The sequence below is a fragment of the Numenius arquata genome, chromosome 11, assembly GCF_964106895.1.
Source record: "Numenius arquata chromosome 11, bNumArq3.hap1.1, whole genome shotgun sequence".
In the NCBI taxonomy this organism is placed as follows: Eukaryota; Metazoa; Chordata; class Aves; order Charadriiformes; family Scolopacidae; genus Numenius; species Numenius arquata.
Window position 1 is genome coordinate 19,124,594 of NC_133586.1, and position 23,334 is coordinate 19,147,927.

At 40.1% G+C, this 23,334-nt stretch overlaps 1 protein-coding gene across 1 annotated transcript in view; it reads left to right on the forward strand.

The window, feature by feature from the left end:
• The window catches only part of TLN2 (talin 2), a 190,969-nt gene that overhangs the window by 129,913 nt on the left and 37,722 nt on the right, over nucleotides 1-23,334 (forward strand). The window contains exons 32-46 of the mRNA XM_074155555.1: nucleotides 61-200; nucleotides 2,867-2,960; nucleotides 5,526-5,615; nucleotides 6,742-6,864; nucleotides 8,126-8,269; nucleotides 8,461-8,622; nucleotides 9,765-9,905; nucleotides 11,076-11,257; nucleotides 12,360-12,492; nucleotides 14,077-14,178; nucleotides 16,905-17,075; nucleotides 17,706-17,852; nucleotides 18,725-18,826; nucleotides 20,197-20,316; nucleotides 22,869-23,015. Coding sequence (XP_074011656.1) covers nucleotides 61-200; nucleotides 2,867-2,960; nucleotides 5,526-5,615; nucleotides 6,742-6,864; nucleotides 8,126-8,269; nucleotides 8,461-8,622; nucleotides 9,765-9,905; nucleotides 11,076-11,257; nucleotides 12,360-12,492; nucleotides 14,077-14,178; nucleotides 16,905-17,075; nucleotides 17,706-17,852; nucleotides 18,725-18,826; nucleotides 20,197-20,316; nucleotides 22,869-23,015 — 1,998 coding nt within the window. The remainder of the gene's footprint in view (nucleotides 1-60; nucleotides 201-2,866; nucleotides 2,961-5,525; nucleotides 5,616-6,741; nucleotides 6,865-8,125; nucleotides 8,270-8,460; nucleotides 8,623-9,764; nucleotides 9,906-11,075; nucleotides 11,258-12,359; nucleotides 12,493-14,076; nucleotides 14,179-16,904; nucleotides 17,076-17,705; nucleotides 17,853-18,724; nucleotides 18,827-20,196; nucleotides 20,317-22,868; nucleotides 23,016-23,334) is intronic.

A 23,334-nucleotide genomic window follows, 5' to 3' on the forward strand; every position in this document is an offset into this window, starting at 1 on the left:
CTAGCACGCTCTCTGTATTGCAAACTCTGCACTTAATGTTATGCTGCCGTGGCTTTGCAGACTAAAGAGGACCAGATTCAAGTAATAGGTAACCTCAAGAGCATCTCCATGGCTTCCAGCAAGTTGTTACTGGCTGCCAAGTCTTTGTCTGTTGATCCTGGAGCTCCTAATGCCAAGAACCTCTTAGCAGCAGCAGCAAGGTAAGGATGTGTTGCTTGCTTTAGGTTTTCCAAAGATATTTGCTTTTCTCTGTGATACTTATAATGTCTTTAAATACTTTTCAGCTATTGCCAGTTAAGTGAATGGTTCAAACCTGTGGTTCTATTTAAATGAAAGTAGGCCGGAGGAAAACGGCTTATTTTTTCAGTGACATAACATGTTAACCTTAAGAACCAGCAGTTGAAGAGTTGGCCAGGTTTTTGAAAGGGACTAGTGTGTTTTACGTACTGTTTTATTACCATCTATGTTCTGACAAGGCAGTAGCCTAACAGTGAACCTCTCAATCCCTAACAAAGAAAACAAATTGAACAATGTTGTTCTACAGAATGTGCTTAAAAATCACATTTTGGCTACCTATCACTAACAGCGTGTATGATAAAGAACACTTAAAAGGGCTAGATGGGTAGAAGATACCCTTACTTTAAGGATTCTAGCAACTATGCCCTGAATTTCATCTTGTGGACCCTGTTTCTCAATCAAGGTGCTCAGTGTTTATGAGAAAAATAACACTGCATTTCAGTGTTTGACAGGATAATCGCCTTTCCTTCACGTCAAATCCTTTTCACGTTTTTTTTTTTCCAAATTAACTTTCTATTCAATTATTTAAGTTTGTAAATTGAATGTTCAAATGTCAAACTGTAAGGGGACTGCTGAAGGACAGATAGATATCACATATAGAAGTGTCACCATTAAATCAGATGAAGGTCTGAGATTGTGTGGATGTGGCTTACGGTATTGTCTTCCACAATGTTTACACCCACAAATATTAATCTAGAGAGGAAATAAGATAAGACTGTTAACTTCTTTGGGGATAATTGTAGTTGATGTTTTGCTGGACCTTGGAATCATTCCTTTCTAATAGCAATAACTTTGTTCTTTAAAAATTAATCCACTCTTTTAATAAAGTACTTCTTAAAGAATCTATGCTAGTTTACTTTTTCAAAAAAATAAAATAAAAAATTCTGACATCAGTGTTGTCTCCCTGGAAGTAAATAGCTTTTAGGAAAACTGTAGGTGACCAAAGGCACGCTGCTTAAAAGTAAAGTTGCATGAGCTTTTGCTACTGCCACAGCATCACACTGCTACAGATTCCTGCTTTAGTCTTGGAACATTCCGGTTTGTAGCAAAGAGGAAGTTAGTATCCCTGGTGAAGCCCCTGTACAAGCATGTAATAAAAAAAAGGGAGACAAGCCATTCAGAGCCTTTACATGTTCTATTTTGCCATGCTGTTAGCATGTGTATGTGTGCCTCCATACATAAGACTTTACATAGACATCAGAAAAGTAAATCCTGTATCAATTCTCCATTTGTGTGATGCTAAGGAGACACCATATTTCCCTTCCCAAATCCTCCACGGCTGCTTGTGACAAGCTTGCCAGGGCTTTGTTCCCTTTCCCTGCTTTGACATACTTGACAGGGTGAAGTATTTTTACTTTCTCTTTTCTCATGAAAATAAAAAGAGGCAGAGCTTCCTTTGCTTCCTGTTTATAAGATGGCTTCTCTTTTTTTTTGTAATCTTTTGCAGTACTAGGATTAATCTTGTATTTTCTTTCCTTTCTTCCCCCTTTGTTCCAGCTGTAATAGACACTCCCAACTTTTTCAGTAGCTTTGGCCTCCTTGTGGAGGCATTTTTCTTGACTTCCTCTGAGACAGTCAGAGGACTGCAACAGTGGTGGAGTTCGCTGCAGGATCCAAGTATTTATATGCTGTATTTGATGAGAACAAATGTGGCTTTTAGAGTCCTAACAGCCCTGTTCCACTTTGTGGTTGATGTTTGAGGATTTTAACCTAAGGCAGCCGATGCATGTTGACTCGGAGAATATCAATTAGTTAAAGAGAAAAAACCAACTTGATAACAGAATGTAGAAATATATAGCAGGGTTATATGTCTCTGTGTAATACAGCATATCAGACAGGACACAAGACTTTGCTAGCAAAGGGTATATAATGTAACTTTGCATTCAAATATTTTTTGACATACTGTCCACTTCTTTATGTGTCTTTTAAGACTTCTGGGGTGCTAGTTGAGAAATGATTCGGTTAATATCAGACCTGGAGAAGTGCTAAAATGGCACTTAGCTATTAAGTTATAGCAGCTAAGCTTATGTTGCTGTGCTAGTGTAGTGGGTTGACAGTGGCTTGCTGCCAGGTGGTGTTTTACACATTATTTACAATGTTTTCCCAGAGGTGCCACCAGCTTGGCTGCTGGGCTCAGCTGTGTCCTGAAGTGGGTCTGTTGGAGCTGTCTGGAACCAGCTGTGCCTTGTGTGGGGCAGCCCCTGGCCTCTTCTCACAGAGACCACCCCTCCAGCCAAAACCTTGCCACAGGCACTTGTTGCTGTGAGATGAAGCTTCTGTTTCTTCTGGACTAACTTCTCAATTGTTCATACTGAAGGGATAGGTTTTCAGGTGTGGGTCAGTATCAAATGCTTTAGTGAGAATGTTTTTTCTCCTATGAAGCTTGTTAAAAAGGGGTCTCTAGGTGAACTGTTTAACATACGGTTAATCCCCAAACACTGAAAAGAAGACATGTAGTAGAATATCAAATTTTTAAATCTTTATGCAGTGTACAGTTAATGAAACAAGTTTTAATAAAAAGAATGGTTTAACTTTAATAGATGCCTTTTTTTCCTTTTACTCTCCCTAGAGCTGTGACTGAGAGTATAAACCAGCTCATCACACTGTGCACCCAGCAAGCTCCTGGGCAGAAGGAATGTGATAATGCACTCAGAGAACTGGAGGTATTAATACATTTCAAAAGTTCTTATGAATAAAAATGGGCCCCAAATATTTGTTTCCTTTGTTTTCTTTGTCCAATTAGCTACTGTCACTGTCACTTGATATCTGTGGCAGGGGTTTTAATTGCATATGAGGTAAGCGTAGAACCTCTGTGAACATCCTGTAGTTTTGGCTAGAATGAAATTTGCTGCCCTGTCCCCATCTCCTCTTCCCTGCCCCTCAAAAGGTAGTGTCTAGTCCTTATTGTTCATACTAACTGTGAAATAAGGAAGAATCATAATGGGATGGACATTCCCACTACCAGCAGTGCACTGGAGGGAGCTGCAGAATCTTAATTTTTCTGCATGTAGAATGTTGCTAGTGACATCCCACTTTAGGATGACGTTTACTGTCTTTTACCCTGTCGCTCCCTGCCATTTCTTAGTGTAGATTTTTGGTGCCTTGTATCTGCTTTGTCACAGCCAAGCTGATGTGTGTCGATACTGGCTTTTGCAAGGTATGTTCTGGTTCATGAGTGAAATGTTTGGCTGGCTAAATAGCAGGTTAGGAGGTCAGTTGAAAGACCTGATGCTAAGGCTGTGCACTGATCATCAAGACAGCTGCTTACAGTAGTGGGAAATAGCATCTTTTTTTTAATTAAACTGAATGTTTGTTTGCTGTCAAGGTCAGAACATCAAGGGATGACTGGCCTGTGTAGAGAACATAAAACACTTTCAAGCTTTTTATTTCTACCCCTGGGTATCAACAGGATACAAAGGTCATTGCAAGTGCATTCCAGGGTATTGAGAGTTTTTGTAATATGCAAGTCCACAGTCATCATCCTAAAATGTTGGTAGGAGTTTGCCTAGGAGCTGCTTTGTACTTTTGAATTCCTAGCTTCTTGAGCTTAGAAGCGTTCAACTTAGTTAAAGGGAGTAGCAGCAAGTCCAAATAATAGAAAAAACTGGAAATTGGGCCATAATGTAATGGCTGCCTGAAATCACTGCAGAATGTAGGGGTGGAGCAAGCAGGAGGAATGATGCACCATTTCTCAGGACTTCCTGAAACATTAGTGGGGAGAGATTTGCAAAACAGCAGGGATGTGAAATGAAAGGTCAGAATTCCCGGCTAATGAGCCACAGAAAACTGAGAGCTTAGGGGGAAAATGTAGGCCAGAAGAGCCTTAAGAAGCCATTGCAGAGGTTTCTGTGCCAATAGCACGGCTTGCGAGCAGAGCCTGGGAGGAGCAGAAGGAAGATCTGTAGTATCTTGAACTTCAGGAAACACTTGCTTGAGAGGGACAGTTAGCGAGAAAAGCCTGGGTGGATGAAATCAGTCAATTTCTGAGAAAAGGGCAATTTCAGCTGAAAGGATTAACAAAGATGTTATAGTAATAGCAAACTTAAGTCAGTTCAAAGTTGTGCTGGCTTGTGTTACACCATTCTGTTTCCTTATGTTCTGAGAGCTTCCATCTCCATAGTAGTGCAACTACTGCAGGAACGTTGTTTGCTTTACAAGACGGTATTTAAAGATGAAGCACAACAATGAAGAGTTGCTGCAATGTCTGTGAGAACTGAGAAAGAGATGAGAGGCAACCAGAAACTGTTTTCTGGATAGAACTTTTTCCTCCCATCAGCCTGCTCTCACAGTTGAATTGCCGTAAGGCTTTAAGTTAGATTATAGCTTTTAAAAAGCAATAGCTGAGTTGTTAAAAATATTGTAGGTCTATCATAATGTTAGGAGTTTAGTTATGATAAAAGTCTTAAGAGTTTAAAATTGTGGAAGGCAAGCATCAGGTACAGATGTTAGTATCTTTCTATACTTACTGATTTCACTGTCATCAGAAAGCTTATAAGTCTTTTTTACCTGATATTTGGCAGAAAATAGTGTTCCTCCAAACTTAGAAAAAGGCATATTGCAGATCTTTACGTATAAGAGAATTTGTCTGCTGCATTTTACAGCTTTTTACAAGTTCTATTATCTAAATGCATTGGTTCTTCTCAATGAATATGTGACGGACTTTCATATTGTTATTTCCAGGAATTGGAATCACCTCAGAAAAAGAAATAAAGCCCAAGTAGCGTTTGTAGTTTTCTGGCAGAGGGAGCTATGTTGGTAGAATCTGTTGACAGTAGTAACAGGCAGGCAGTGGATTGACTTGCACTTAGTTTGGTAGTCCTTTGTGTCTTTAGACAGTACTCAACAAATGGTCTTGTAATTCTCTTTATGAAATTTAAAATGGTACTGAAAGCATGTATTAGACTGTCAACTGACAGAAAACCAGATTACCTCATGTCAGCTGAGCGTCACTAACTGACCATAAATCACTCGTCACAAACACAAGGTAAACCACTCTAGCCTATATTCCCAACAGATTGAGTGCACAAAGGTGTAGTTACTGCAGTTCAGTTAACGTAGGGTAGCATTTAATGTGTAGCACACTCATCTTGATGTGGGCCCTCAGTGAGTGTGTTGACTTGCTGGAGACAAAGTTCTAAGATTAATAAGCAGGATAGTAGTTATGGTCTATGTTCTCAGCTCAGTATTTTAGGCTCTGTCAATAATCAGAGTATCTTTCATTATTTCAGACAGTTAAGGGAATGCTGGATAACCCCAATGAACCTGTGAGTGATCTCTCGTATTTTGATTGTATTGAGGGCGTGATGGAAAACTCAAAGGTAATTTCCTTTTCCTACCTCTGTGTCAATTGTAAAGTGTGTTTTGATTATTGTAAGTTTCAGCGTGTTTATCAAATGTGTTAGAAACACAGCACAGTGATTACAGCTAAAATATGTGCTGTGTTCCTTGATAAAACTCAGCCTGAGATAGGTCTCTTACAGCTAGTTTGAGGTTTTGGTTACTTAGAAGGCGTATTGCCTCAGTAAAAAATTTTTAATTAAGTGACTGGTATGCAATGCTGTTAAAGTTTCCCCCTCTCTTCCTTCCTCTCCTGTGTGTTAGAAAGCATGTCATATTTTCATGATATATTTTGACTGCAGCTGTGATAGAACGACCCAAAGCATAAATGGGAGGCTTGGCAATGAAATATCATTTGTATTGTTCTGTGCAAAACAGCTTGGAGTAATGTCTGAGCAGTCCAGATATTCTAGCACATCAGAAAATGTGTGAAATCTCTTAAGTTATTTTTAAACATACCATACTATACATCTTTCTTTGAAGCTTTGCTTTTGGTGTTCTTACTATTTGATGTGCTGGAATTTTCTCAGATCCTTCCTTCTCTAGAAGAAAATGAAAGTGCTTAATGGATGTACATCTTGCATCTAGTGCTCTATTGCAGTCAGATCTTACCTTGAATTTTAAAAGAAAATGAACTGAATTCAGCGGGAGACATTGTGGAAATTAATGTGTATTCTGACATTCAGATGGTTCCAGCAGACTAGATGCAGTTTCTTTTCCACTGAGTTTGGGGTCAAAGAAGATCCCAGATGTGTCAACAGCATTGGTTGTCATGATCTACAATCTGTGGAATGTACCTAGTGCCAGGACAGCTGTGATTAGTGGATGACAGCAAAAATAATGAGGGATAATTCTGTATCCTCTTAGTCATTTGCGCTATAATAGTGTTTATATTCAGCACTGTCAATCCAGTGTCGATCTGCATGCCTTATCGCTTACACCACACAGAGTAATGTGCCCAATTCAGTGAAGTCATTAACTAGCTAAAATTTCTGGAAGCCAAGTCAAAGAGGTTTGTGGGCCAGGACTGGCTTAAGGCAGGAATCACTTGCCTTTGATTGGTAGGGAAGCATGTTGGGGAGGTAACTTTGTTTTTTAATTCCTGAGGTTCTTGGTGAATCAATGGCGGGCATTTCTCAGAATGCAAAAACTGGAGATCTTTTAGTCTTTGGAGAATGCGTTGGAGTGGCATCCAAGGCTCTTTGTGGCCTCACAGAGGCAGCAGCTCAGGTAAGCTACTCAAGTCTGTAAAGCAAGTATATGTTTTTATTTTTTTAGAAAGATTCAACTTGTGGCCATACAAATGATGACCTTGTACTACCTTGACCTTGCTCTGTGTAGATCCACAGAAATTGTGCGTACACTGCTGTACATTGCGGAAACAGCAGAGTGCAATAACATGCGTATTTTATAAGGAAGGGAAATGACGTCAAGAAGGAAAGTTTTCTGAGGATAAAGCAAATGTCAAAGATGCAGCATATGGAATTCATGTTTGCATCTCAAGCTCTGGACTATTACATCATACAGAAGTGCACATAAAACAGCCACAGTTAAAATGAATGAATCAGGCTTGATTTTAGTTTGGAAAAATTCATAAGGAGCACTACTAATTTCAGACATTTTAAATGATAAGCAACCTGATTCAGCTGTTCGGATACTTTTGAAATAACCAAAATTCTTAAGTTACTACAACGAATTACAGTCTGGAACTGGTCACTGTGGTTTCACTGATCTGAAAACTGGGTGACTTGAACTATTGAGAGATGATACAGCCCCTTCAGTGAAGGATTTGGCTGTGGGGAAACATGCTCTGTATCTGGAAACTGCTTCTTGATTTCCCCAAATATGGAATATCTCAATACAGACTTAATCTTCTCCTCATCTAACCCTGCATTGCCTTACTGGCTTATCAAGGTAACAGATAATTTTATCTGCAATGGAAATTCATCAAGAAACTTTCAAATATGGTTTTGACAGTTCCAACAATTCGTCCTTGTTGAGTTTAATTAATTGAGAAAAAAAGTAAGTTTGGCCATCAGACATCTTGAGCTGCAGTGAGACCAGCATCTGCAGACTTGATGGGTCCTACACTCAGCAGTTTGCTGTGAATTGGTTTTCAGGCTTGACAAAACACCCCATCACCTCCAACTGTGGCTAATCCAGTAAATAATTTGCTGATGCTTGTGACCATTAAAGCTCTTTCCCTTGGCTATACAAGTGAAAAATAATGTTTCCAGGGATACCAGCTGTTTAAACAGTGGAGAGTTTTGTTTTGCCTAAATAAATTTCACAAGTGTAAGGGTGAGTGTTCTTTGTTCCAGAGGATTCTGGAGATATATTACTAAAAAAAAAATGGTGATAGTAATGCACAGTATGATTTTTGGATAATCTCTGACCACCATGTGCTATGACATATGGCAAGCTTATCAAAGAACCAAGATGGATTTAGCATTGTTTCTTAGGATTGTTTTCTGCCTTTCTTCATTTCTAGGCCGCTTACCTGGTTGGCATCTCAGATCCAAACAGCCAGGCTGGTCAACAGGGTCTTGTTGACCCAATTCAATTTGCCAGAGCCAATCAAGCAATCCAGATGGCTTGCCAGAATTTGGTAGATCCAGCGAGCAGCCCATCACAGGTAATTCCAGAGGACTGCAGTGAGATTTTCATTGTTAGGACACTTGACTTTGCTTTATTTGTGACCAAGCAAAGGATTTTTGGTTTGAAACTGTTGCAAGGCTTCGAACTGTGACTTTGCAGAGCTCTAGAGTATAGTAACTGTGACGCTTCTTTGACAATCTGCTTGTTTTGTGCCATCTATTTTTACAGGTATTATCAGCTGCCACAATTGTGGCCAAACATACCTCTGCTTTGTGCAATGCTTGTCGAATTGCTTCATCCAAGACAGCAAATCCAGTGGCCAAGAGACACTTTGTGCAGTCTGCCAAGGAAGTTGCAAACAGCACTGCTAACCTGGTTAAAACTATCAAGGTACAAATGCTGCTTAATTGTACTTCCTTCTACCTTTTTGGTTTTATTTCTTTTTCTTTTCTTTTTTTTTTTCTGTTGAGACAGAATCAGAACAGTTAGAAATGTCTTTTTACCTTCTGTGATATGCATGGTTTAAGAAATTATTAATTACATTTTTGAAGACCTGAACTGGAAAACACGTTCAGTGATATAAGTGTGCTGTAGTCAAGATACAGACAATTGGGCAATATTAGTGTAACGAGAGACAGCTGGCCCGTCCGGTATGAGACACCACTGAGTCAATGTACTTAATGACTGTGCACCATGAGAGTACTTTGCAAAGGACTGAATGTGAAGGCTTTTAATGGTGTTATATTGCTCAATATATGCAGGTTTGTGGAGGTATTTCTGACAGCTTTACCATATTTATAAGAGAAAAATAAAGAAACAAATAATACTGGGAACCAAACAGAAGCCGTTTATGTTGCTACTGTTTAATGGTCTCCTGTTAATTGCAATCCTTTATTTTCCAGATACCTCCCTGCAATTTGACAGGAGGCAGCTTTTCCTCATGCAAGCAGAAATAGTACTTGTTAAGCCGTAGAGGACTCACAATTTTAAACCCTCCTGGAAGCCATTAGCTGGTCTGCTACTTAAAGTCTTTAAAAATTATTATGTTTTTAGGACTGGGATGTTCTATTATGTTGCACAAAAGGTCTTTCATATTGGTATCTTTCCTATGAGATTATGAAAGATATCAGCTGACTTGTGTGAAATGAGAGCAATAAGTTATTGGTTTGCTTAAAAAAAAAAAATAGTATTTTTTTTTAAAAATCAGTCTATAGGAAAGAACCACCTTGTTAGCCACTTCGACCCTTTGGAGCATGAGGTGCTGAGACATGATTTATGAGAGTCACCGGAGTGCAATGATAGAAAACCTTTTTACAGTCTTGTGAAGCAAAGCAGCGGTTTTAAGTTTAGGGTCAATAGCCAGCTAAGTAAAGAAACACATGCTTAAAGGATCACATTCTTTGCATCAGCCTTGTTTGTGGCGGAACTTTCACATGCTATAAGCAGACAATAGTTTAAAGAATTAAACAATCTTCCTTCAGTTTTGCAAAGAAACCCATTCAGACACAACTCAATCATGATTTAATTTCCAGGCCCTGGATGGTGATTTCTCTGAAGAGAACCGCAACAAGTGCAGAATTGCTACTGCACCTTTGATAGAGGCAGTGGAAAACTTGACAGCGTTTGCTTCAAATCCAGAATTTGTCAGCATACCAGCACAGATCAGCACTGAGGTAAGGCAGGATGTTACACTTCCACCCTCAAAAAGTTGAAAATGTTGAATTAATCATGTGTCAGAGAGGAACTGAATATAAAGACCTGACCCTGGAATGTGTCTCTGCGTTCTTGGGTGTCCATAGGGCATTCTGCTGTCTGTCGCTTAACCTCTGGCCTTGAATTTTGCACCAGTAGGATGGGACTAGTTCAGCTACAGTAAGCGCTGCCAGTCTCCTGTTAGTGAACTGATACAGTACAGGTGACTCGCATGTCTTGTTAGCTGGATTCTTCCATGTGGTAAAGTAATAAATATCCCTTTTTCCCTTAATAGCAGCTTTAGCAGATGAAACCAAATTACTTCTGAAAAGGGTTGAAGGGACGTCACTGGAGTTTCTCCCTTCCAAAATGGTGCATTCTTGATGACAAGAAGTAGGTTTTCTGGCAAGAAGGTGTTTTCTGTGGAGCTTCTGTATTTTTTCCTGAGTTATCTGCCCTCAGCCCCTGTAACTACAACAGAGTAGTATTTGAAGTAACTAATAAAGGGTTAGGGGCAAAAACCCCAGGGAAAAAATAAATAATAAAATAAATCCTTCAAGCTTCATAATAGCTTCAAAGTAGAGATCATGTAGTGTTACTGACTCTCCAACAGCTCCTTCTTGCTTTTGGCAGCCTCTGTTCCAGCTGACAATTTTAAAAGTTGTGGGGCTGTACCTGAAATCTAAGCCTGTCCTCTAGGTCTATGGTATTATAGTTTACCAGATTACTGGCAATTAAATAGATACAGAGATGATGACCCAATTAGAGTGTTGTTGCCCAACTATTTCCTGGGGGAAGAGCACACTTGGTTGGATCTTAAAAGTTTTGTGATAAATAAAGCTTATTTTCAATGATAATCTCCATAGTTTACAATCAGACAAGTGTCATTGTTTTCTCGTGTTTCTCAGCTGGGTGGTGCCTTTGTAAACTTGAAAAGTATTTCTTAAGTATGTTACAGAGAAAATAGTTGGACTGCGATGACTTTAGTATGATTTCCATGTTGACTATAAATGAATATAATAGTATGATTCGAGAAATCATAATGCCATTTTAATGCTGTTAATTAAACAGATTTTTAGGAGCAGAAAGTCTGGATGGACCCAAATAATTATTTAAATGTTCTCTGTGGTTTTGTACCTTTCTGACCACAGGGATCACAAGCCCAGGAACCAATTCTAGTTTCTGCTAAAACAATGTTGGAGAGCTCATCTTTATTGATCAAAACTGCTCGTTCTCTGGCTATCAATCCAAAAGACCCTCCTACGTGGTCTGTACTAGCTGGCCATTCCCATACTGTCTCCGATTCTATCAAGAGTCTTATCACCTCTATCAGGTATGTCTTTTGTAGTAACTTTTTTGTGTCCACATTTAAGCTGTAATAATTGCACAGCCATTCATAAAGAGTAATACTGTTTGGCCTTTAGCACTGGGATTTTTCACTAATGGAAATTATTTATTCTGTGATGCACAGTATCTCCCCAGTTATGCTGGATGTTTAATCATAATTGATGACTGCAGCACTCTGCAGCATAGGGTGTTACTTTATATTCTGTTGTCCTTCCCTGGTTCTACCTCCAATTCAGTTTAAGGTAAATGTAATAGAGAATGCTGTAGAAAAAAAAAAGTACCTAATATTACTTCCATCCAGATCACGTACCAACATACAGTACATGGAAAACAACTCTTTTTTTTTTTTTAATTTTTTTATTTTTCCAGGGTGGGTCAGACTGTATAAATTACCTTTGCTATCTATTCCTTACTATAGCGTTCTCAGTTTAGTTGCAAGAATGCTGTAGCAAGAGGGGAATATTCTTTATTTTGTGGATGAAACCTGTCTATCCCTTTCTTAAAAAAATATTAATGTGTAGTTCGACACTTAAGCTCTTAATACTAATTAAATTAAAATGGTATGAAAACAGTGAACTAAGGGGTGTTTACAGTTTTGTTGATCTTTGATGATGATTGTAATGAAATAGCAAACTGCATGTCAGGACAAAGTACTGAGAAACTAACCTTTGTTAAAAGATACCTTGGAGTGAATGTAACACCTAATACCTAGAGAATTGTTTTCTGAGACAGTCGACTGCACTGTATAGAATTGTGAATATTTTTTCTTGGTGTCTGTTGCATTTTCATTTTGACCTTCATTATGGGGTCAGTCTGGCCATCATGAGGAGGTGGAATTTGTACTCTTCTTCTGAGGCAACACGTCTTTTTTCTGTTGAGAGGAGCAGTCTGTGTTTGTGCGTATGAAAGTGTGCAGAGCGCTGTACACGTACATCAAAATCCCATAGGTAGAATGAAGCTAACTTTTGTCCTTACTGTTTTCCTCCCGTGTGCTTTATGTATTGTCAGTAATGAAGTACGCTTGTGTGCATTCCTGAAAGAGCCTGCCTTCTTCCTACCATGCTCAGCTTACTATCACTGTCTTGCAGGGACAAGGCCCCAGGCCAGCGAGAATGTGATTTCTCCATTGATGGGATCAACAGATGCATCAGAGACATTGAGCAGGCCTCTCTTGCTGCTGTCAGTCAGAGTTTGGCCACCAGAGATGACATCTCAGTTGAGGTAAGGGAGGTAGCGCAGGGACAGACAGACTAATGACAGCAGCCTCACTCACTCTGCTGCTTTTCCTTCTGTTTGGAGCTGAGCACTTGGCACAATCTACAAGTGAGGGGAGAAGTATTCTTACTGAAATCTTTCTAGGCAAAATCATGTCAGCCATAGTGTATCATTTCTGGAAAGACACCAGAATCACCAGGCGAAAGTAGGGGTCAAAGTAGTTATTTTTAACTACCTCTGACATATTACTTTGACTTCCTGTGTTGATGTGGGGGACTGATAGTTACCATTCTTCTAGTGCCTTGCCATGTGGGAGTCAGGATGTTTCTGGAGCTAATCTATTACTAGAAGTCTGGTGATGTAAATGTCTACGTCATTTTTCTTAATGCCTATTTTGTCATTAAATAAGTGAAATCTGGAGTTGATCCTTGTAGTTGATTCTATGTTGTCATTAAAAAAGCTTGCTTCCCCCTGCCCTGCCCCGTGGTAATGTAGACCAATCCTGTGCTATTTCAGCCCTTAAGCTAATTGAGGAAGGGCTGTCGTGCCAGACTGCCTATGAAAAGTCAGCAGCTCATGATCAGATTCTCATCTTGGTATTTAATGTCTTTTTGTGCTATTGCTTCCTGAAATTACCTGTCTATTTGTGTATTCCAGTGGTTTCTTTGGGCTGTAACGCAGCATACTAGAAACACCTCAGAATAAATGAAGCTATACAAAATAAGTTATTATAGGAAATAAGTCATAGATAAAATTCTTTTCTATTTAAATAATGAAGTCATCTTGGATGCCATGTCGAACTGAACTAAACGTTACTGAAAATGGCAGTTATTTATAAAGCGGTACAAGAATGCAACAAAGTACAAAAATCTTTTATCTTTCATGTGAGTGAGCTAACTCCCAGGGGCTGGCAAGACATTAAGTAGCTGTGAATTAATAGCCAGTATTTTTGTCTTGACAATCCCAGCAATATGCTTTTCTTATGCTCCGGTCCCACAGATGGTATGCAGGAGGTCAGTCCACACCCCTGTCCCTCAGAGATGTCATATTTTTCCTTTGTCTTTCCTTATAGGTGAATTTCTCATGCTAGCTTCAAAGTCTACGGCAGAGCTTTTTGCTCTTGTGCTGTACTGTCTGCTTTGAAGAACGTTTCTTCGTTTTTCAATCACAGCCCCTGCTGGTTTCTCTGATTGGTGCAGTGATACTAAATCTTTGGCGGGGCAAGAATAGTTTGGGGGCGGTTGTCACATTGCGATGAGAAAGGACACCTACTCCTGAGTTTGCTACTATCAGCTGGAGTAGGAGGGAGCCACCTTCCCCCCTCTCTCTACCCAGATCCCCAGACTCGCCATATAAACCTAAAAAGGAGCAGGCTTATCTTGGGGTTTTTGTGGTTGAAGCAGGGTAAAGGAGAAGGAATGAGCAAGTATGTAAAGAAAGCTGACAGCGTGGATTTCTGCAGCCTGCTGTAGTGGGTCATTTGGACAGTGTTCTGAATATGTTGGTTGGTCTGAGTGTGATTGTTTTGGTATGGTACAACTTGATAAAAGAACAGCTGTGTTACTAACTGACAATATATCTTTATATTAGGCTCTACAAGAGCAGCTGACATCAGTCGTCCAGGAAATTGGCCACCTCATTGATCCCATAGCTACTGCAGCTCGGGGAGAGGCAGCACAGCTTGGGCACAAGGTACTGTCCTACCATTACTAAGGTATTTGAAATCTGGGACAGCTGGACGTTAGGGGAGACCATGATCTAGTAGCTTTTTCACTTCTTACAAAAGAGCAGAAGAAAGGATGTGGAAGGAAGAAAGATCTGGGATTTCCAAATACTTGGAGCTAAGACCAAATAAACCTGTTTATGTTTTGGGACATTAGAATGATATTTTCACTGAGGTTTTTGGTGAGGGACAGGTTCATGGAGAAAGGACAACTGAAGAAAGGGGAAGGAAAAGCAAAGACAAAAGGGTAGAGCGCAATGTTATAGGTCTCCCTACCTCTGGCTGTTGCAGCCAGCAGCTGTACATATGTGTAGGTTCTTCTGTCTCTTGCGCTGTTAAAGGTGACCACAGGACCTGGGGCCCATCACAATGCAGGCTCTTTTGGCAGGTCACAGAGTTATAGTTCAAATAGGTATACATGGTGGAATTTGGCCAGTTGATAAAGTCTGACAAAGCATGCCTAAAGCATGCTACTCCAATTCTTGGCCAGCTCATGACAAAGCGAGGAGGGAAGGGTGGGATATGCACAGAGGTTACCTCTGGCCTGTGGAGGCCCATCTCCTGAAGTGGCTTCTGTAGCCTGAGGATAGAGGTTTAGATTGTGGTTTCAGAGGAAGAGTGTGATGTGCCTGCTTTCCACCTTCTGAGGGAGGTGCTCTGTTCCATTGATTATAGAGGGTGTGTTAGCTTTATTAGGAAAAAATTAGCAATTTTGAACTATTCTGAGTTGCAGCCCCTGCTACAAATTTTTAGGGGAAGAAATGCTTATAACAATCTTACATTCTATTGTTAGCATTGTGTAAACATGTCTCTCTGTTATGTGGAGTGTAAGTATGGTGGAACCTGTGTATATTAGATCTCTGTCCAAAAATGGATGTTACAACACATGTACCAGAAGTGTATATTGTTCACTGTGGTTATTACAGGGTTTTAGTGGTTTCTCAGGTAGCAATTCCTCATCCTACTGTATATTTTTGAGAGAAAAATAAATACAAGTTTTCTGTGACAGTGCATTTATTACTGGAAGGGAGTTGCTTTGTTAGTGTGAGAGCTCTTCCACACTTGTACCCAAGTAACTCTGTTTAGCTTTGATAATCATCAAATATTTCATAACATCTCAACTGTCTGCAACTTTGATTCTCAGTTTACCTAGCCCTTAGAGGCACGCAACAGATCAGGATTGCTAAGATACAGGTAGTTTGGATTTCACATTCCTCCTCCTGCTTGTTAGGTAAATGTTGATCAAAGTCGATAGCACTATTCTGGAGCCTGTTTTTCCTGCTGAATGCAGAAGAAACCCTTCCTGCTGTTTACTTTGACACAGTTTAAAAGACCTTATGTTTGTGAAATCATTCCTATTATTGGTTTTTTTCCTTTTTCTTTTTTCTTTTTTTTTTTTTTGCTTTAATCCTCTGAGAAACAAAATAGAAAAAGAAGTCTAAGTCTTAAAATTTTATTGGCTCTTAGCTGTCCAGAGAGTCATTTAGATGGAGTAACCCTTTCAGTATCTTTTCCTGCACGTGAAGTACTGCTATTTTTCTTCCCCATGCCAGCCTTTGAAAACTGCTTATAGCCCCTATAAACATATGGACACTTGGACTTCTGAGGCTTCAGGTGTACCCGATGGTGCCACAGTGGGCTATTGGTGGAGTAATTGGCCCAAAGCAGTGCAAGGTTTTCACATCCAGTAAAAACTGTAAAAGCAAAAGTCTCATGGATTTCTGACAGGAACCAAGCACAGTTGTGGTTTTATAGAAGTGGTGTCAGATGACAGGTGGACTGGAAAAATATTTATTCATATAAAAATATTCATGTATTTTCAAAGAATACGTGTATAGCCAAAAGCAGATGTTTCCTCAAAACAAGCGTAAATCAGATCAGAAACTGAGGAAAACAGAGACTGACTCCGTGTATTTCTGAAGACTAAAATGTGGCAACAGAAGCTTCTGGCACAACTGTGTCTTCAGATATTCCAAACACCGTGTTGAGCCCCAGTAATTAACTGAGGGGTGCAGTGTGCTTAGTATGCGGTCTTTGTGGCATGCTTGTGTCAGCCACTGGGTTGCAGACTAGCACTTAACTAGTATTCTCCTTTTTAGCAGCAAGAAACGCTGCAGGGCTGGGCCACGTGGCTGTGTTAGGGAAGTGTTCATACAACAGGAGTGATGAACTGTGTCCAGAGGTCACATTAGCCCTTGTGACCACTCTGGTGTCTTACACAGTGGAAAACCATCCAGGTCTGCACTGGAATCTGACAAAGAGGGTTTGAGAGGTTAGGTCGCGAAGGTTGCCAATACTAGTAGTCCCTGGGGTGAACGGTGCTGTCCCATTTGTTATCTGTCATCCACAACGGAGGGTGAGAAATTCCTCCCTTGCATGGAGGTGACACTTGTCATGGATGCTCCTAAGTAGCGTGCAGTTCCCATGACAGTTTTGAAAATTATTTCATCTGACCTCAAGGGACTGTGTGTGTCTGAGGGAGGAGACACATGGCTTTATCAAGGAATTTGAAGCTGAAAGGAGACAGAATCACACTGGCACATAATACAACCTAAACGCTGTACAGCGTGGAAGCACTAGGACAGTGTGCTACTTGAGCTAACCCATGGCCCAAAGGTAATTAGGGAATATTGTTCCTCTATTACACTTCAGAAACGGGGTTAATGGCTTTCTGTGGTTGTTCTGGCTTTCTTAGGTAACACAGCTGGCAAGTTACTTTGAACCCTTGGTTTTAGCCGCAGTTGGCGTAGCTTCCAAAACACTAGATCATCAGCAACAGATGACCGTGTTGGACCAGAGCAAGACACTAGCAGAATCTGCCTTACAGATGCTCTACGCTGCCAAAGAAGGGGGAGGAAACCCCAAGGTACGGTTGCTGTGTGTAACTAAGGGGTGTGACTTGTTGGTGAGGGGAGGGGGCAGGCGGGGCACAAAATCCAGCACCTACCTGCTGCATGGCTCAGGGATATGTTTGCAGTGAAAATGCTATTGATGGCTCTCCTGATTTTTTGATTGAAGATAGAGGATTTTTTTGAGGTTGTATTTCTTTTTGTTTACTGCTTTAGAAAACCTGTTGTTGTGAAATAATTCTTAAGGAGTGTTTTTGTTAGTCTTTTTTAGTGATATTTTTTCTTGCTTATATGTTTACATGTGTCATTTTTGAACAACTTGTTGTGGTACGGAAGTAGACTGTTCCACTGTCTGGTGGTATTTTTGCCTTACCTTTGTTGCTTCTGTTACGTACGAATCCTGTTCGTAATTTTTTCTAGAAAAGGTCCTGTTTCTTTTCTAAGCGATTCCTATTTAACATTGTTTTCTTGTCTAAGGAAGATTTGTTCTGTCAACGCTGGTGTTAGATTTAGCTTCTCATCTTTCACCTCAAAGGGGATTTTCAGAGCTGTTATTGTATTGTCTTCATTAATTACACTTTTGGCATGTTGATTTGTGCACAGAATGATCTCTGACTATCTCTCTTTTCTCATTTCGTCCTTTCCAGGCATCCCATACTCACGATGCAATCACTGAGGCCGCCCAACTGATGAAAGAGGCTGTGGATGATATCATGGTGACCTTAAATGAAGCTGCAAGCGAAGTAGGCATGGTTGGAGGTATGGTAGACTCGATAGCAGAGGCAATGAGCAAGGTGAGCATAGAAATCCAGACTTTTTTTTTTTTTTGTACTTGAAAGTTGATCCACATTGCAGGGGATTGGAAGAGGAGCTGCTGTTTCACTTCAGCAATGATTGGTAACTGACACACTGTGACAGGAAATGTAAGGATTCTTTGGTTTTGCAGATTGTGAAATCAAACTGATGTGTGCAATGGCACTCAAGTTAACAACCTACACAGTACCTGTTAGTAGGATGACTACAAAATATTTTTATTTGGGAATATGTTGGTATTTAACTGCAATCTTAGGTCAACTGGCCTTTTATTTTTGCTTCCTTTTCCTACTTAGCTTTCATGTTAGTCTCCTAAACGATCAGCAAGCCAACCTTGAAGTAAACTTCTTTCTGAGAAGAGGAGGTCAAAGCCTGAAGTGCTCTGCTACATTTTGTAAAGTATTCTACTAGAAATGTAGTTGTAAAATTTAAAGGAGTTAAACCCAAATAATTGGCTTTTCCTGTTTCAAGTTGAAGGTGTGCAGGATTGAAGCCTTTACGATGTAAAGGAATCTTAAATTATCTTGTTACGGGAACATTTTGTTTAGTAATGGTTGCACGTTCCTTTCTACCTTAGTTGAGAACTACAGGTGGTTTGACCTCATATAAGAAGTTGACCTTGTGCTCAAAAACTCTGCACTGTAAATTCTCTGTGTCTTCCATGCTCATAACATGGGCTCAAGTCTCTTTTCTGAGCTTCTCCGTACATCCTGGTGCACTGTCTTCACTTAAATATTTTGAGAGAGAGAAGATCATAAAAATGAATATTTTATACAATTTCAGTATTATGTGTGAAGTATGCTATTGGTTATGAAATTATTATTTTGGCTGTATTTCTTTCTCTTTCTTGCAGCTGGATGAAGGTACACCTCCAGATCCCAAGGGAACATTTGTTGATTATCAGACCACTGTGGTGAAATATTCTAAAGCCATTGCTGTAACAGCACAGGAAATGGTAAGATGTTTTGGTTAGAACTAAGTACGAACTCTTCTGTGTACATAAGGAACGTGGAATGATTTGCACAGTGTTGTGAAACTCTTTATAATGCTAGTTTTCAATAACCTTATCTCTTTAGGGTTAATGGAGCAAACAAAGGAAGTGATGATTTTGTCAATTTAACTCTTGAATCTTAGTGGCTTGATGGTAGGGGTGGCCCTCTGCAGGAGGGCTGCTGGATTGTATTTGGCTCTTCTGCATAAAAGCTTTTTATTTGGCTCATTTTCTATGAGAAATAAAAGGAAAACCTACACACTTCTTCCAGCAGCGCGTTTGTCACTGCAATACCACCTTACATTTATTGATGACTTCAGGTTATTCTTTCACACTTACTGTTCCGTTAAGCCTGTGAAATAACATCAGTGTTTTCAGACCCCTGTAATTTTATGAATGAATGCACATCAACCTCTTAAATTGTTCTGTTCTTGCATTTCTGTGATTCACCTGGATTTAACAAAGGAAAAAAGGACACTTGTTGAATCAAGATTTTCTTAACTCACATTTCACAGCAATGCTTACCATAACATGTTTACCTTTTGAAGAGTATTTTCATTGCTTGTTTGTCAAGAGAGGCAAGGGGACAGTTTATGTATGGTACAGATGGGATTTGTTTACAAGATCGATTGCTCTTGCTGTCAAGGCAGGTTGATGATTCTGCTGTCCATGGCATTGCAACTTATTGGCAAACAGTATAAATTTATCTAAAACAAGTTTTGCCCCAAGGATGGAATTCCATGGTTTTTACTTACATAAATTGGAGACTGAAGAAATATCTATGTTAAAAGGTAGGCTTTTCCCAGACAGATTCAGTTATTTATGCTGACGTTCTCCTGAGGCATTCTGCATAGTCCTCCCTATTTCTTCTTGGTCTTCTTCCCATATCTTAGACATGTTTTGCATTGGTCCTCAGATTTTTCCATTGTCATGCTCTCATGCCACGCCAGCTGAGACTGATGTGGGCTGGCTTACCTTTGACAAAATAAGGTGACTGTGACACACAAAACCCGCTTCCGCGCCCGGTCCGAGTAACTGTGTACCTGGCCCATTGCCCCGCTGTGTCAAAGAGTGAATTACCAGCTCTGACTGCTGCTCTTTGATTACTCTGTTCGTTCTGTGAGTGCCTGGTTACCGTGACTCTAATAAAGCATGTTTGCTTGAGTTTCCCTATGGAATTCTTGCTGGAGGACAGGTCCCTTACATGGCAAGTGGTTTTCCCCATTTCATCAGTGTGGCCAAACAAATGAGTGTGCTTCTAAGCTGGAGTGTATTAACAAATTATTCTCATGCTTGTTATTTTTCTTTTTCTCTTGCCTGTGTTCTTTTTTCAGATGACTAAGTCGGTTACTAACCCGGAAGAGTTGGGAGGCCTTGCATCACAAATGACCAATGACTATGGGCATTTGGCTCTCCAGGGCCGAATGGCTGCAGCTACAGCAGAACCAGAAGAGGTCTGCAGTTTTTAGACCTCTTTATTCTCTGTACACGGTGGCGCCAACATGGGTATTCTGTTACTGTAGAGAATACAATACATGGCAGAGCGGGTGACAAGGGGTTTTCACCTGGCTCGGTTGCAGCAACATGCTTGCAGCCATTGCCAAATGCAGTACATCCCTCATATGATCAGGGAGATGATAGGTTTCAAACCATTGGGTAATGTGTTTTCTTACAAATATCTTTGCGATGATTCTAAAACAAATGCAGTGAATGAGTTCCCACTGCCTTTGCTTCATTAGCCACTTCTGCACGCAAGCACTGTCTGTACTGTGTGTGCTCTGTCTGACAGGCAGACAGATGTGCTGCCTCTGGCCCGCTGACACTTGACATGTGGGACAGGACAGCACATCTGTTCCCAGAAAGATTTCATTTGTCCTACTATTGCTTGTTTGAAACTGTGACGTGAACAGAGTCAACATTATGGGTGTGCTTTGGCTATACAGATCTGTCTTATACAATCTACTCTTATTTTTGCTAAAAAAAGACTTTAAGACAAAAACTATATGCAGCCAGACAAAAACTCTACCAAGTTAGTTTTCACTGGACAGAAAGGAACCGATGAGCATAAGTGAAATAATGTGTCTTTTCAAAATGCTGTGAGATCTTAAAATACCAAGTTATTTACATGTGTGGTGTAAGTACTGTTTCCTTCTTACCGTTTGGAGAAATATCTATTTCAGTCTTTATCAACCTTTTCCTCCTCCAAATATACTCTGAGTGTGCCTTCGCAGGTTGGGGCAGAGCTCACATAGTACCCTAGAGTACATATTTACTGATAACACAGTTTTACCACTGCTCACGGGCACAGGTGTTAACAGTAGGAAATAGGATTTACTACAACATGTTATCAGTGAGCATTCAGAACTTCAAACTGGCTTCTCTTCTGTTTCTCTTCAACCCTCCCATTGCTCTTGATCCATGTGAATTGTCTGTGGAACAAGTTTTTCTCCTAGGACTGCCGTGAATTGGCAGATTTTTAATGACAGTTAGGGACTATGCAAAAGATGTAACATTTAACTTCCTAAGTGTGGCTTTTTATGTTACAAGCCTTGTTATAAGAATTACCCAATCAAAGAACAGAAACCTCTTGTCAAAACTTCAGTCCACCTTCAGAAAGAAACAGCTTGCGATAAAAGTGGACAATTCCATAAACTGGGACAGAACCCCCTAAATTACTTAGGGCTTTCACTTACAGACAACTTACAAATACAAAGTAAACTCTTAATTATTTACTGTACAGCTTTCCTTCAGTCTCATGTGTTTCAGTGAATTACAAATATACAAATGCTTTTTTATCTTGCCTGTAAGCGATTTCAAGTATAACTTCCTGTCCTGAACGAGAGATGCAAGCAGCCAGTAAGTATCTTTTGCTGGTGGGACAGCTTTTGTACCTCAGAGTCGGAATAAGATGCAGGAGAAGCAGGTTCCCCATGCAGTGTTACCCACTTCATGCTAACAGAGGAATACGGACTATTCACCTCAGTTCCATTAGCCTGTTACTGCATATTCTCTGAGCACTGTTACAGAAATTCTTTCACCCCTCTCTTCTTATTGTGTGCCTCTGGTTATAGAGCATAGACAAACTTTGTGGAGATGGAGCAAGAGGGTATCTCACCATCACTGGATTTATCAGATTATCTAGATAAAAGACCTTCAAAGAGTTTTTGACTTTGTAATTACATTCTACCGCTGATAGACTTGAATGTTTCTTGCTCAGTAGCTACATGAAAAGCAACGGCTTGCATTCAGCTTGATACTGTTAAATTGAATTACCATTTCTGCACGTTGCTTTCTGCCTGAAGTTGAAATAATTCCATTTGTGATACTAATGGCTGTGATTCCTGCTTATTTATTAATCCCAATACACACCTCTATGCCTCAGTACTTGCAGGTACTAAAGCTATCACATGTTTCTAAACAGGGACCTTGCAGCTTATGCTGTAGGATTATTAATAAATCAGAAGTGGAGAGGGCAGGATTTTCCACATTTCAGTGCTTCGCATGTATGTGGTCAGTTCTGGAGAGCTGAGACTCTCTGCAAGATTAAAAACCAAAGAGAGTCATATACTTTTTGACCCAGTTTCAGCAGTGTAGAGTAAATGTGTCATTTTTACCCATCATATTTACCTTCAATACAGCTCACGCTGATGGTACAGTTCTGGGAGATGAGGTAGAGTTATCTGAATGTGGTTGTGTGTGCTTGAATTACATGTGCTTGACCTGGGTACACGCCTTATGCCTTCTCTTTCCCGGGGTCTGGTTCACTAGTGCTCCTGTTTCATCAGTTAAGCCTTTTATAGTGTTGCGCTACATGAGCAGATTGTGTTACATCTGTCCTTTTTTTCTGATCTCTGCAGAGAGTATAGCGATGGGCGGAATATTGGGAATAAAGATTCACCAGAGTGAACGTGTTTCCATTTGTGTTGACACAATGCAGCAACATGACATTTATTTATTCACTTTGCTCTTGCTTCCTTTGTTTCCCTGTACCTCCTTTACCATCTAGATAGGGTTCCAGATCAGGACTCGGGTGCAAGAACTTGGCCATGGCTGTATCTTTCTTGTGCAAAAAGCTGGAGCTCTCCAGATCTGCCCTACAGACAGCTACACCAAAAGGGAGTTGATAGAATGTGCTCGTGCTGTCACAGAAAAGGTAAGACAACCCCTGTGTTGCCCTATGTTTGTCTGCTGAGCTTCCCCAGGGAGTAAGCCACTCAGATTGTTTGAGTTCAGGAAATTTTTATTGTTTTTTTAAAACTTCCCATTATAGTACAATATTGGCTGAATTACGCTCAATTTTTACTTTTCTTTCAAGTGTTCCATGGAGTTCCTGTATTAGATTAGCCCATGATTAGCCCTTGCTCATGTCTCATAATAGAACTTCAGCCTCATACCAGAGGGAAACTAGTCCAATACTAATCCCGAAGACATGAGAGGGCACTTGTGCCTTATGAGGTGCTCCCTTGGAAATA